At 44.6% G+C, this 13696-nt stretch overlaps 2 protein-coding genes across 2 annotated transcripts; one reads left to right on the top strand and one right to left on the bottom strand.

Moving 5' to 3' along the window:
• The first annotated feature begins 3 nt into the window (after positions 1 to 3).
• Positions 4 to 2958, top strand: aspdh (aspartate dehydrogenase domain containing). Its single transcript, XM_067232289.1, has 9 exons — positions 4 to 31; positions 134 to 206; positions 417 to 471; positions 824 to 968; positions 1126 to 1210; positions 1320 to 1469; positions 1810 to 2033; positions 2253 to 2392; positions 2707 to 2958. Exons 3-9 carry the CDS (start codon positions 435 to 437, stop codon positions 2742 to 2744), a joined length of 819 nt encoding a protein of 272 aa, XP_067088390.1. The 5' UTR covers positions 4 to 31; positions 134 to 206; positions 417 to 434; the 3' UTR covers positions 2745 to 2958.
• A 9-nt stretch (positions 2959 to 2967) lies between these two features.
• Positions 2968 to 13040, bottom strand: gys1 (glycogen synthase 1 (muscle)). The gene is made up of 16 exons (XM_067232249.1): positions 12984 to 13040; positions 10444 to 10562; positions 10036 to 10217; positions 9074 to 9265; positions 8484 to 8669; positions 8108 to 8252; positions 7835 to 7952; positions 7432 to 7552; positions 7066 to 7172; positions 6128 to 6187; positions 5543 to 5735; positions 5161 to 5287; positions 4960 to 5055; positions 4568 to 4731; positions 4203 to 4283; positions 2968 to 4114 (listed from the first exon to the last, which is right to left on the bottom strand). The coding sequence occupies exons 2-16, from the start codon at positions 10559 to 10561 to the stop codon at positions 3854 to 3856; spliced, it is 2151 nt and encodes a 716-aa protein (XP_067088350.1). The 5' UTR covers position 10562; positions 12984 to 13040; the 3' UTR covers positions 2968 to 3853.
• Between the last annotated feature and the right edge of the window lie 656 nt (positions 13041 to 13696).

Below are 13696 nucleotides of genomic sequence, written 5' to 3' on the forward strand. Positions count from 1 at the left end.
ACAACCAAGACCCTTGCAATAACTCCAATGAGTAAGTCGAACCACAAGGATTTCTCTGACATGAGAACTAATAATTAACAGGTCTTTTTCGAGTCATACTTTGACCCATGTTATCCCATAATCCTTTGAATAGGGCGTCATTCTGTGTTCAGTCTTCAAAAGGCATTCGTAGCAGAAACGACAAGAGTGAGTGGAGGAACGTGCCTGTAAGTAAAGTAATAAATGTTGTGACATCGAGAGTCGTTGAGAGAGGTGTGTTTGTGTTAGATCTGATCTGAACAGATGAAGTGTGTGTGTGTGTGTGTGTAAGATTGAGAGACAGGAACACTGCATGATTTAGTGTGTGTGTGTGTGTGTGTGTGTAAGATTGAGAGACAGGAACATTCTTTAATGTTTTGTATTTGTATCATTAACAGGATTCTTCTTCTTCTGCAATGATGAGGATTGGAATTGTGGGTTATGGCCATTTAGGTTAGCGATTCTCTCCAATGTGCCCTCATAATGAACTGTATCTATATAATGTCGCCATGAAAACTATTTTATTCCAATTCCTTCCCCTTACATGCCCACAGATTATATAATCTAAACATCCTGCTGTTGTGTCAGGTTCAATCAAACATCATACTGCTGTGTCAGGTTCAATCAAACATCATACTGCTGTGTCAGGTTCAGTCTCTAGCAGGGTCCTAAACCCTGCTTCTCATTCAGTCACTAACCTTATTCACCCCCCCCCCCCCCCCCCTTACCATAGTCTCTTTACATCTTCATGTAGTTCTTGGATAAATAGAGGTAGTTTCAGTAAAGTCATTGTGTTGTCGTGTAGGGCAGTTCCTGGTGGAGAAGATCACAACAGCAGGTGCCAGACTGGGTGTGACGTTGGCCTTCGTGTGGAACAGAAACCCAGACAAGCTCAGAGGCTCGGTGCCTGAAGAACTGATTCTTTACGACCTCTCAGACTTTAAAGACAGGTTTACTGCCAGATGGGATATGTGTAACACGAACACACACAAAATACAATCTGTCTAAATTATTATTATTTGCTATCTGCTTAATGGTATTATTTGATGTGTGTGTTGTGTGTGCGTGTGTGTTGTGTGTGCGTGTGTGTGCGTGTGTGTGTTGTAGAGGCGTGGATGTGATCGTGGAGGTGTGTCATCCCAGAATAGTCAAAGAATTTGGAGTCCTTTTTCTCTCTCATACACATTTTTTGGTAAGAGATGCATCTGTCTTTGATACAAAAATGATATTTTCTTGATGTAATTACTGTTTTTACTGAAAAAATAGAATAGCAAACGTGAGCCCTCCCCCCTGAACCTCAGGTAGGGTCCCCGTCTGCCCTCTCAGACCAGCACCTGAACACACAGCTGCGCCAGGCAGCAGAGGAACATGGGAGGACTCTCTACCTCCCCACTGGTGCCTTGTGGGGAGGCCAGGACATCCAGAGGCTGGATGATAGTGGAGCATTGAAGGTGAGAAGAGAAGGGAGGGAAGTATTTAAATGTTCAAATTCTAGTTTATTGCCATTTGTACAGGTACAGTGGGATGGTTCTGCTCCTCTTCATAATGCCTACTTGAGCTGCTAGACTTTTGTCTACAGTATGTGAAATAAATAAGAATGTGAAAATTGCAAAACTGGACAATTTAAGCGAGGGTGAAAATGTAGTCTTGTGGTGCACTGGTCTATTCTTGTCTTTCTCAGCCTACTGTGTTGTCAGGTTAGGGTTAGGAAAGAGGGCAGTAGGCGGTTTTAAAATGATCTTCCTTCTAAGTCTCCCACTGCCCTTCTAATCCTATCTTCCTCTCAAAAAGGCACTGTTCATCCGGATGTCCAAACATCCATCTTGTTTCCGTCTGACTGGAGATGTGCTCTCAGACTGGACCAGCAATGAAGGGAGGCGGGTTTTATTCAGTGGTTCGGTGGCTGAACTATGTCCTGTTGCCCCTAACAACGTAAACACAATGGCAGCGGCGGCGATTGCTGCAGGAACGCTGGGCTTCGATGGCGTCCGAGGAGAAATAGTGTCTGACACAGCGTGAGTCTGCCCAAAGCACTCGATTGGCCTGTCAGTCAATCCACACACCTGTCAAAAGTGTTCCTGTGAAGTATTTTACACTGAATGCCATAGCCTACCAATACATTGTAGATGTAGTCAGAGATGGGGGTTTTCCAGAATCAGGAACATTCATAAATACATACAACCTCATGAGAGTTCTATGATCAATGCACCCCTGTTGCCTAACATTTTCCCCAGGTTAAGTGACTATCACGTGGTAGAAGTGGAGGTGATCGGTTTGAATGGTTTCTCCGTGCACACTGTAAGGAAAAACCCAGCCAAACTGGGTGCTGTTACTGGGACTGCGACTTTTAACTCTTTCTGGAGCAGTTTACTGGGTAAGTCCCTAACTGACATTTCTACTATGGTAGTAGGAGCTGTGTTGGGAAGCAATGACTTGATGTTGGATCAGAGTAACATCTAGATCATCTAGAGTAACATGTCAGATAGGTCACAGGCCCCTAATTTCCACTGTTTTATTGATTGGATGTTGCATGATACAGGATATCTGTAGAGTTCACTGTTTTAAGAGACAAGCTATATCCCCTTGTAGTCTATACCTGTCCAACATGCATGTGTGTGTGCAAGCCATGTGTACGAGCCATGCAGTCCAGGCATGAGACCAATGTGATCTGTCTTCTCCCTCTCCTAGTCTGCAAGGGGCATGGAGGTCAAGTTTACCTGTGCTAAAGAAGGTTCCAGGACTGGATCTCTGCAGACACACACACATCCACTCAGGCCAGGGTTCAGGCCCCTCAGGAATGTTTGTGATAAGTCAGGTGTGTGTGGCATAAACACTCACTCATTTGGGAATATAGTATGAATTGTCAAAGTGACCCCCCCCCCTGCCCCCCACACCCTCCAAAAATAATAATAAACCAAACCACTTAGCGAAAGAAGGAGTCAGAAGGAGTAGTTTTTACTAATTCATATATATTCTTTATTTTCCATACCTCTTGCATGACTAGAACACAGAGAAGATGTATAAATCCTGATAAATTCGTTTTATAATCTCTTATTTGAGTGCTGAATTAACCGACACCACAGAGCACGCTCTCTCAGCTTCTACAGGTGGGGACAGACGAGTGCAGAACTAGATGTTCCTCACACATTAATACTGAAACAAACACAAGAAAACATTCTCTCTCACACACACACACACACACGAGTCAGCTGAAATACAGCATGAAGGAAAAACAGACGTATAAATCCTGAGCTCCAACAGGAGGCAGGAGAGTCTGGGAGTGTAAGAGGAGCTCCAACAGGAGGCAGGAGAGTCTGGGAGTGTAAGAGGAGCGTTCCCAGAGTACTACTGTTAATGGATTTCTCTGTTTAGAAGAGTGTCAAACAAAGTATGTATGTTGGTGCCCCTTGTTAGAAAAGTTAGACCTAATCGGTTAATACTTTGTGTTTGCTTTTTTGATATTACCTTACTATTATTAACATTGCTAGCAGTGTTATTAGCTTTACTTAGCACAGGGGTTTTAATAACAACCTCACCCCCCAATTGATTGGTTGGCCCTATCTAGTTCCTGGGGTAACTGCCTGAATTGGTTGGTAGAATTTTTAAATAGTAGTTGTATTCCTATGTTTGGAAGATCGTTATACTGTGTTTGTACACTTGAGGTGCAGGATCAGACTTTCCATCTGAAGTCATAACATTTCAAGTTTGTATTTTCCTACACAGATTTGTAAGTAGAGAATGTGAATGTGATAATGGAGAGCCTGGATAGATCACTGTAGAAAAGCTTTACTAGTGCGGTTGTGAGTAAGCGTGTGTGTGTGTGTGTAAATGTGACTCAGTCTTTCTCTCTGCTGACACCGTCACCAGCAGAATCACCAGCGGCCCCAGGCAAGGAGAAAGGCTGAGTGGGCTTGTTTTTAAAAGGCAGGGAGAAGGGCTGGCGGATATTCAGGCGGTCTTTCTCCGCCTCCAGGTCTTCGTCATAGCGCTCATCTTCATCGTTGTCTTCTGCCTCGCTGTGGTGCGGGGAGGAGTGGCGTGACAGGGCAGGAGATGGAGGCACTGAGGCAGGCCGGGGGTAGCGAAAGCCTGAAGTCTGGAAGGGGAAACAGAATGGTTAAGAACCTTAGTCTGAGAGCAGATCACACGGTCACCGCTAGGGGTAGGATGTTCACACAACTTACAGAGGTGGGATCATGAGGCTCGTACAGGTAGGTGTCAGGGAAAGCTTTAGCCAGCGCCATGTGACGAGCAGATATGTAATACTGCCACAGAGAGAGAGAGAGAGCCACAGTGAGGGCTCAGGTGAGAACAGTTATAGATCATGTATCTCCAGGCATCTCCCCCTCCTCCCCAGGTATCTCCTCCTCCCCAGGTATCTCCCCCTCCCCCCCAGGTATCTCCCCCTCCCCAGGTATCTCCTCCTCCCCAGGTATCTCCTCCTCCCCAGGTATCTCCTCCTCCCCAGGTATCTCACCCTCCCCAGGTACCTCACCCTCCCCAGGTACCTCACCCTCCCCAGGTATCTCCCCCTCCCCAGGTATCTCACCCTCCCCAGGTATCTCCAGTCTAGAAGGTCGCTCAGACGCTCTGTGCGGTTCCTTTGGATGATGCGTTGCCGGCGACTCTGCTGGCAGAACTGGAACAGGAACGACGTTAGCTGGTTACACGACTCGTCAACCCCCCGATACCGTCTGTCCAGTATGTAGATTCCTTCAGAAGATGAAAATGCCATCAATCAAATCAAGTGTACTGTACCTTCTCAACTTTGAGATAAATCAATGATTTTGCCAGTTCTACACTGACAATGACAACTGATAGATGCTCTACCGCACTCTTCCATATCATCCACTCTTTCCTCACGTTTGAATAATATAAACATACAAACAGGCTGTCTTACACTGCTAAGGTAGAATAGATACACTGCACAGATGCACTCACCGTATGCCGAGGGGTCGGCTATATGTTCCTCCATGAAACACCCGAAGCCTGATAGATTAGTAGAGATGGAGGGGATTCCCATGACTGTGCACTCAGCTGGAAGGAACAGAGATACCTTGGCTTTACTTATTCATTAATCATTAGACAGCACCTTCGGTTAAGCCCCATTATAGGTTTTGCGTTGAGCTGCAGTGATTCTACCTGGTGTATAACCCCAGGGCTCATAGTAGGAGGGGAACACCCCCAGGTGGCAGCCCCTCACAAACTCCTCATAGTCCATGGGCAGGAGAGGAGACGTGGAGGACAGAAACTCTGGATGAAAAATCACCTGAAAACAGAAAACATCATCATGGGGACGGTGTCGGCCTGTTCTGCTCAGCCTGCCAAACGGTTTTGTTCAAATGCGTTAACATGTGTTCATCAAAGCCATGATATAACATGGATGCATTTAATTACAGAGTACTCTTGCAGAGATTTAATGTTGTTACTAGATTTAATAAATTAAAGTTTCCCTTGATTGAACTTAAAACTGATTCAGAATACACACTTCAAGTTTGAGAGAAACGTCCATGCTGTGACGTACCTTGACGCGGTCTGCAGAGCTGTTGAACAAGCCGATGCGTCGGATGCAGGTGAGGATGGGGTCATTACTGTCCTCTAGCATGTTGTGAGTGCAGATGGGTGGCTGGCACTGCCTCTGGGTGGCAAAGATGGCTCGTTTCATCATGGTGAAATCGTCTTTTTCCAGCATCTTTGACACATCTGGTAGCTGCCCACTAGAAGTGAGACAGACAGGTTTAGGGACTCTTGTCAGAATGACAAGTCTTGCTTTACAGTCATACAAAATAAAATAGAAAATACAAATTGAATATAAATATTTTTTACAAAACCTTAACAGAAATATAACAATATAATAGAGAACAATAAACAGTCAACAAATAATGAATAAAAGCATGTCTTACATAAAATTTTCGGGGGAAGTTAAAAACATTATTACACTTTATCGTCACAAGTTGTAACTCCCTCTGTTATGTGCATCGGTCATTGGGTCATTCATTGTGTCATTCACACAAATGAGTGGGAGGGGTATTACATAGACACTTTGTGTGGATTTTTATAACATCATTATACTTGTACTATATCAGTGACTGAAAAGACATTTACTCACACCAACAGTGATTCGTAAAGTTTCTTTCCGAATCGTTCTTTCACGGTCTGAGCTGTATCCCTGGAAAACGTTAGACAACCTTGTGTCAACAATACTCAAGACATTAATTACCTAAAAGTTCATGCAACCCACAAAGGGTATTTTATGAGCACACTGCCTGGTTTCCATGACAATCTTTAAAGGGGTCATTGACTGCAAAACAGAGTTTACCTTGTCATAGTCGAATAACGACAGTTCGGTGGATAAAATGGACACAGTGAACCTCAAAGTCCATTGACACCTCTTTCCTATGCAAATCTCACAATTTGAAACTGATGCTGTAAAACGGTTGGTTAAAAAAAATAGGGCTCCACCCTATTTGGCTCTGGTCTGTATCTTTGTCACGCCCCAATCTCAAAAAAAAAGTTTGGAAGTTTTTCAATGATATTGAAAATGGACCACGGTCGTAAAATGCAGTGTGATTTAGTTTATTGGCAATGGGGGCGTGGCTAACGTTATTTCATTTTCCTGACTGTTTCATTCGAATAAATAACCTGTGTTGTCATGTAAATCTACAGTTCACGACACGTTTGACGTGTTACGTCTTTGCTCTGCAGCTTTGCTTGTTGTAAACCAACCAATCAGCGCGCAGCTCTTCTAAATATTTATGAGCAGACCAAAAGGGAGAAAACCTATTTTTTTCTAGGGCTATTTCACAGGGTTGCATTAGGGCGCATAGAACAGCACCCGGGCCATTTTCAGCCCGGGTGCTGAAAATGTTACATACCCTATTGGAAGACCTTAAGGAACAGTGTGAAATACCACAAAAAATCAGTCAATGACCCCTTTAACTCCTCTGTCCAAAGTTAGTGGTAAGAAAAGAAAGATCTGCAGAGTATGACCATGTTGGACAACTAGTACCAAATCTAATGTTCCATGCACCACAATCCAGGCCTTACCACAGCTGCTTTCTTACAGCCTGGCCTTTCAAAGTCTCCACGTTGAAGTTGTTGGTCCGTGCAGGCATGATAAAGAATACGATGACAGTCACGTCACTATGGTTGACCTGAGAGACAAAATGAATTTACTGTCTACTGGATCACACACACAACCAGATATTACACTCTCCTACCCAATTCTGACAGACACGAATCAACACCCACGCCTCAACACTCGCACCTCAACACCCGCACCTCAACACCCCGCACCTCAACACCCCGCGCCTCAACACCCATGCCTCAACACCCACGCCTCAACACCCGCGCCTCAACACCCGCACCTCAACACCCGCGCCTCAACACCCGCACCTCAACACCCACACTCACTCTCAGAAGATAGTTGAGTCTGGCTAGAGCCTCCAGGAAGATGTCAGCTCCTTTGTTAGAGAACTCATATCTTCCAGCGATGAAGAGGAACAAAGACTTGTCTAGGTTGAAGTCCAGGTGTCTAAAGGGAGAGAATAGAAGACTATCTGACAGGTTCATTTACTACATTAAATCAGGAGATTAAATGAGCCAGTGATTTCTAAAATTGATGTGCAACCAAGTTTCCATTCCATTAACACAGAGTAGATGTTGATCATCTGTCTGTTAAGAGTCCAAGACTGTGATTTTCTTTATAAAAAAAAAATCAATGACACTAGTTTTGAAAGCAGAAGAAGCTGACTATAGCTCAACACAGGATGACTGGCACGACAGGAGGCTGCCCAGTGTTCCCATGCTGACTGACCCATAGAAATGTCCTCTGATGAACTCCTGAATGCGGTTCTTGCTCTGAGCATGCAGGTTCTGGAACTCATGCATGGCCGAGAACTTCTTCACATTCAACCCATTTGGAGTAATAATGTCTGTGTTTGGAAAAAGAGGAGATAGAGAGAAAGAGGGGAATAGGAAGAGGTTGTGTGAGAGGAAAAGAGAGAATGGTCAGCTAGAGATTCACTACAAATAAACAGGTCAGAGGGTCAATGCAACAAGAAGTCAAGCGACCGGGGTGGAGACACACCTGGTTTCCGTTTCAGCAGGTGCTCTGCCTCGATGGCTGTGATCTGGGAGACGGTGGTGAAGACATGGGCGCAGCGCGCTGCAGATCGCTCGATACAGTAGCGGTGGTAGATCTGTCTATCACCCGCCTCCTTGTCTACATTAAACTGGGATGACAATTTAAATAAAGAGATGTGCACTTGTGTGGGGGTAACATTTGCATTCAGTAATAATGCCCTAACTGGAAGGGCTATCCAGGCTACCCTCTGACAAGGTAAGACTGCAAACAGCAGCCAAATACCGCGTAAAACACCAGCCAAATACCACTCAACTAATGCATGGATGAACAGTATATCCCAATGTAACAAACACTGCACATGCTGCGCACACACACACACCTCAGCAAGGTTGTTGTAGAAGTCCACACTTCCTGCACACAGATAGCGTCCCAAAAGAGTAGCATGAGTGGTGAATATGGTTGCCACCGGTAGCTGTCTCTGTCGACACAACACCAGGCCCAGCCCAGCCAGCCACTCATGGAAATGAGCCAGGATGTGTGGGGGGTCATCACACTGCGCCGCATACTGGGTATGAGACATGGGACGTACATTACAACACAAACACCTCATAATTTTCCAAATAAATATTCAAAAGGTATATAAATGATTTTCATCTTCAGCAGGTTTGTTTTGCCTTCTAGCTGTATGACAGTATGACATTATGTAACATGAATGTCTAAGTTTGTCAACACCCTGTTTAAGCTTGCACACCACTGCAACATAAGTTTGCAATTACATCAACCCTTCTTAATGCAACGTCATCATCAAAAGAAGAAGAGCAGGATATTAACCAGCAGGTCTACATCAGTGGCAATGAAGTAACCCTGGTCTTAAAATAAATAAACACAATTAAATCAATATTGAAACCCAAGTCTATCTTTGTGCATCCTTCCATGTGTATTTGTAGTGTTGCTGTTGTTGTGGTCCACCTCTCCCAGCAGCCAGGCCGTCAGGAAGCCAAACAGCACCGCATCGTTGGCCTCCCGGTCGAACCAGGGCACTCCGATGGCACAGTTCTCCCACAGCTCCAGCTTCCAGCGGTCCAGAGACCAGGCGGTGAAGGCCACATCTATCAGCACCACATAGGGGCTCCCCTCGATCAGCCAGCGCCCAAAGTACACCTGGGGAGAGGGACAGAGCCATCATCAAACTGAACAAAATGTCAATATTTCATTTGCGATGAGTAACGAGACTCAAATCAGAATTAGTTTTTATTGCCATATAAGTTTTCACAAACACGAAATTTACTGTGGCAGGAAGGTGCATACAATAAACATCTATAATTGCCCAAGCGTAAAAAGAGTATAAATAAATCTAATGTAATAAAAGAGTTTGTTTGTCCTTCGTTGCTGTGTCATTGGTGTTCTGTGGGTAGATGATATATTTTAAGGTAAGTCTTTGACACAACAACATGTTTGAAACGCGATGTCTGTTAAAACTGAAAGGCACCGTAGTACATTCTTTCCTAGTCAGCTGACCTCCTGCTCTGGAACAGTAAGACCCGACACAGTGGTAACCCTTAATGTCAAGAGGCTCCCACCTTTACTCAGAACACTAAAATAGATGGCTGTGTGTGTTTGGGTGACACTGATACAGCCTCTAACCTTTACAGTGGAATACCAGTGGGGTTACAGACACAGTTGAAGACATGGAGAAAGAGCTGCTGGAAACAGAGATAAACTACAGTATTGGTAATGCAAAAGTGATTTTGTGCTTATATGAAGTGTATGTGCCTGGGTCTGCATGTGAGGGCTAGTGAGAGTGAGTGTGTGAGACAGTACCTTACACCTGGGTCTGCATGTGAGGGCTAGTGAGAGTGAGTGTGTGAGACAGTACCTTACACCTGGGTCTGCATGTGAGGGCTAGTGAGAGTGAGTGTGTGAGACAGTACCTTACACCCGCTGGCGTTCATCTTGTCTATGGTTCTCTTGAGTGCCGGGTTGGTGGGTTCGATCAGCTCCACCTGCGTGCGGACGTTGCTCTCGGTGTACGGCCCCACCAGGAAGTAGTTCTCCCCCCACTCCTCTGAGGTCAGGCGGGCTTTGGTCTGGATCACTGTGTAGATCCCACCCACTGCAGACACAGAGTTCAGCCTCATGCAGCAACTCCAACAAGCACACTAAGGCAGCTTATCAAATAATGAAAACTCTTCAAGTATTGCTTACATTTCTTACTGTACATCCCTCACAGTATGTTTTGCACCTACCAGTGAGTACACAGAACACATGATACATGCTGTATAAATGACTAAAATGTAAATGACTAAATGTATACTATTTAGCTAAAACACAGAATGTACCTTTGTTGGCCACCTCCCATGCGATCTCGAACAGAATGGCATCTTCCAGGTCGAACTCTTCATCCCACTCCTCCAGCCCCGAGAGCGAGGTGACGGACAGGCTGCGAGCAAGCGGCATGCTGGGAAGATCCCACACACAGAAGTCTACAACTAATACCACACACAGCAGTCTACAACTAATATCACACACAGCAGTCTACAACTAATACCATACACAACAGTCTACATCTAGTACCATACACACCAGTCTACATCTAGTACCATACACAACAGTCTACATCTAGTACCATACACAGCAGTCTACAACTAGTACCACACACAGCAGTCTACAACTAATATCACACACACACACAACAGTCCACATCTAGTACCATACACACCAGTCCACATCTAGTACCATACACAACAGTCAAGAACTAGTACCATACGCACACAACAATCCACAACTTGTACCATACACTTAAAATCATGATCAGAGAAAATGACTGGATTAAAGAAACAGTTTTGAATGAAACATGAGGGGGAGAGAGGGAAAAGAGAGTATGTGTGTGTTTGTGTGGGAGCAACCCTGCTACCTAACCCTAACCCTGCTACCCAACCCTAACCCTGCTACCTTGCTATCCTCCCACACAAACACAACTACCTTGTGTGAACTGCACACAGACACTTCCAATGTGCAGCAGCGTCTCTGTGTCCCCTCCCTGTCTCTCCCACTGACCTCCACCACACACTGCCACTGACCTCCACCACACACTGCTACTGACCTCCACCACACACTGCCACTGACCTCCACCACACACTGCTACTGACCTCCACCACACACTGCTACTGACCTCCACCACAAACTGCTACTGACCTCCACCACACACTGCCACTGACCTCCACCACACACTGCTACTGACCTCCACCACACACTGCCACTGACCTCCACCACACACTGCTACTGACCTCCACCACAAACTGCTACTGACCTCCACCATACACTGCCACTGACCTCCACCACACACTGCTACTGACCTCCACCACACACTGCTACTGACCTCCACCACACACTGCTGTGGTGTATCTGATCTGACACACCTGTTCAGAAAATATACAGCACACTGGAGAAGGTCCTTTACTTTTTTTTTTTTTTTTTATTAGTACAAACCGTATTATATTTCAAGGATATTAGTGTCAAACAAATAGTGGAATGCAGGACAAGCTAAGGTACACAACATGCTCAAATGTATTTATGAAGGAGATAAAACAGATTGAGAAACATTGACAAACCCAGCAGGTTTTTTTAAACCCTGTTTAAAAAATAAAGGAGCCACCTGCTTGGCACAGCCGGATGCTATTACACTCGCAAACAAAAAGGGCAACACATAAGTAACACAAAAGATTCTAGTTCTAAATCACAGTGCTTTGTAACAGTTTGTGTTGCAATTATTACTGATTCTAAAAAGTTGTCCAGAAATTACAGCTTAATTGTAAATTGAGCCTACAGGGCTGAATGGTCCTGTCAAAGCATGTACCCACACCTGCAACCTGCTGTCACTTATTTGAAAACAGACTGGATCCTTCCCAGTATTACAGTCAGAAGGGGATGCTCGTTTATGTGGAAATAACTTTGTAAAGACAATAAAAGTGAATACGTTTTACTGTGGAAGCACTCCCAGAATGCAGGGTAGGTGTTTAACAGAAGTGTACAAGTAAGTATGTTAATTATGTGTCTTTCAGTCTAATAAAAACTAAAACATGAAGAATTGTAAATATGACAGAGGTGCATGTGCACTGAACTGCTGTTGAAGGAATTTGAGCAGAGAAGTGAGGGAGGTTTTCCAGAGAGTGTGGAGGTCAGCTTAAAGGGTTTAAGTAGTAGTACTGCTAGAATGAGGAAGTCAATAAACTTACATAGGGTACTGACGTATTTATTGTTGAAGCATTGCAAAGTTGGTGATGTGATCAGGCTCAAATGTGATCTATGCAACTTGCAAAGGACATGTAATATACGTGAATAAAAATTAAAAAAAATGCCAACGATGTTCTGTGTCATGGATAGAAGTGCAGTCGGCCATCCGGGCAGGGACAATGAGACTGCTATACGTGTGTGCATGGACGCACCTTCAACACAGACACACACTGCATTCCATATTTTTGTATGATCAATGTGGTCCATTAAACTTGTCTAGACTGTCTATCGGTGAGATGTTAGCCTGCCTGCTTTCAGACGCGCTTCTTCTCCTAACTCCTGGTCCCTACTGCTGGCCAGACCCAGGTGCGCTTTCCCAACAAGAGAGGCACTCTAAAGACTGTAACACCATCACTTTCATGCACGTTCCTACGGTTACACGTAACATCAAAACTGATTCACTGTTCACTCTGAGGCGTTTGATATCAGAAATGAAAAGGAACGAACACTGGGCGAACGTGACAGCAAACGCATCGCAATCTGCTGGACACTCCTCCTAGTGCGGAAACGCTATGGTACACAGCGTTCAAATTCAAACCAGACATCCAGTTTAACCGCAATTTAGTTTACAAAGCATCTTACTCACCCTTGGCTTATTCTTCCAACTTGGTTAAGGCAAACTATTGCAACATGGCATCTGTTACTGTCAATCGATTTTTTTTCAAGCGATTGGAGAAGAGGGCGGAGGCCTTATTTGGATGCTAGTGAGCGCATTGGCGAATGCACTTTATGACATTTTGATGGACAAGACAACCAACGCTGAGAGCTGCACGGTGGCGAGGCCCTGAATGCCTTTCTAACATTATTCATGAAGGCGTCTTTATGAGCCCGCCTCTTGGGCAGAACGGGAGAACAACAGGGCGTTTTCCACAGCAAAGAGCTACGATTGGCTCACTATTTAAAATAAATGTGTGTGGTTAGTGAATTTTCTTGCCAATCATACATGAAGGACTCGTGAGCAACGTGAGCTGCTCTACATATTTTTTTGAAGAAGAAGAGAGGAAAGGGCAAACAAGTTATGTATGCCTGTGTAGGGTCAGAAGGGAATAGTGTGAAAAAACATTAACAAAACATTGATATAGACAAATAGTAAGCAAAAAACATAACAATGCAATAATAATGGTTGGTATTCATAAATTAAACTTATTCTACACTACTTAAGCATTTTTCCGACAGAAGCCTTAGGAAACACAGTCGCCACAACAAATATGGCCACCTAATCCACCGTTTTGTTAAACCAATCAGCGCCTTCGAAGGGAAACGTCATTTGACCGGGAAAACGGAAGTCACCCGTGCTTG

The sequence above is a fragment of the Osmerus mordax genome, chromosome 3 (genome assembly GCF_038355195.1).
Source record: "Osmerus mordax isolate fOsmMor3 chromosome 3, fOsmMor3.pri, whole genome shotgun sequence".
Lineage (NCBI taxonomy): Eukaryota > Metazoa > Chordata > Actinopteri > Osmeriformes > Osmeridae > Osmerus > Osmerus mordax.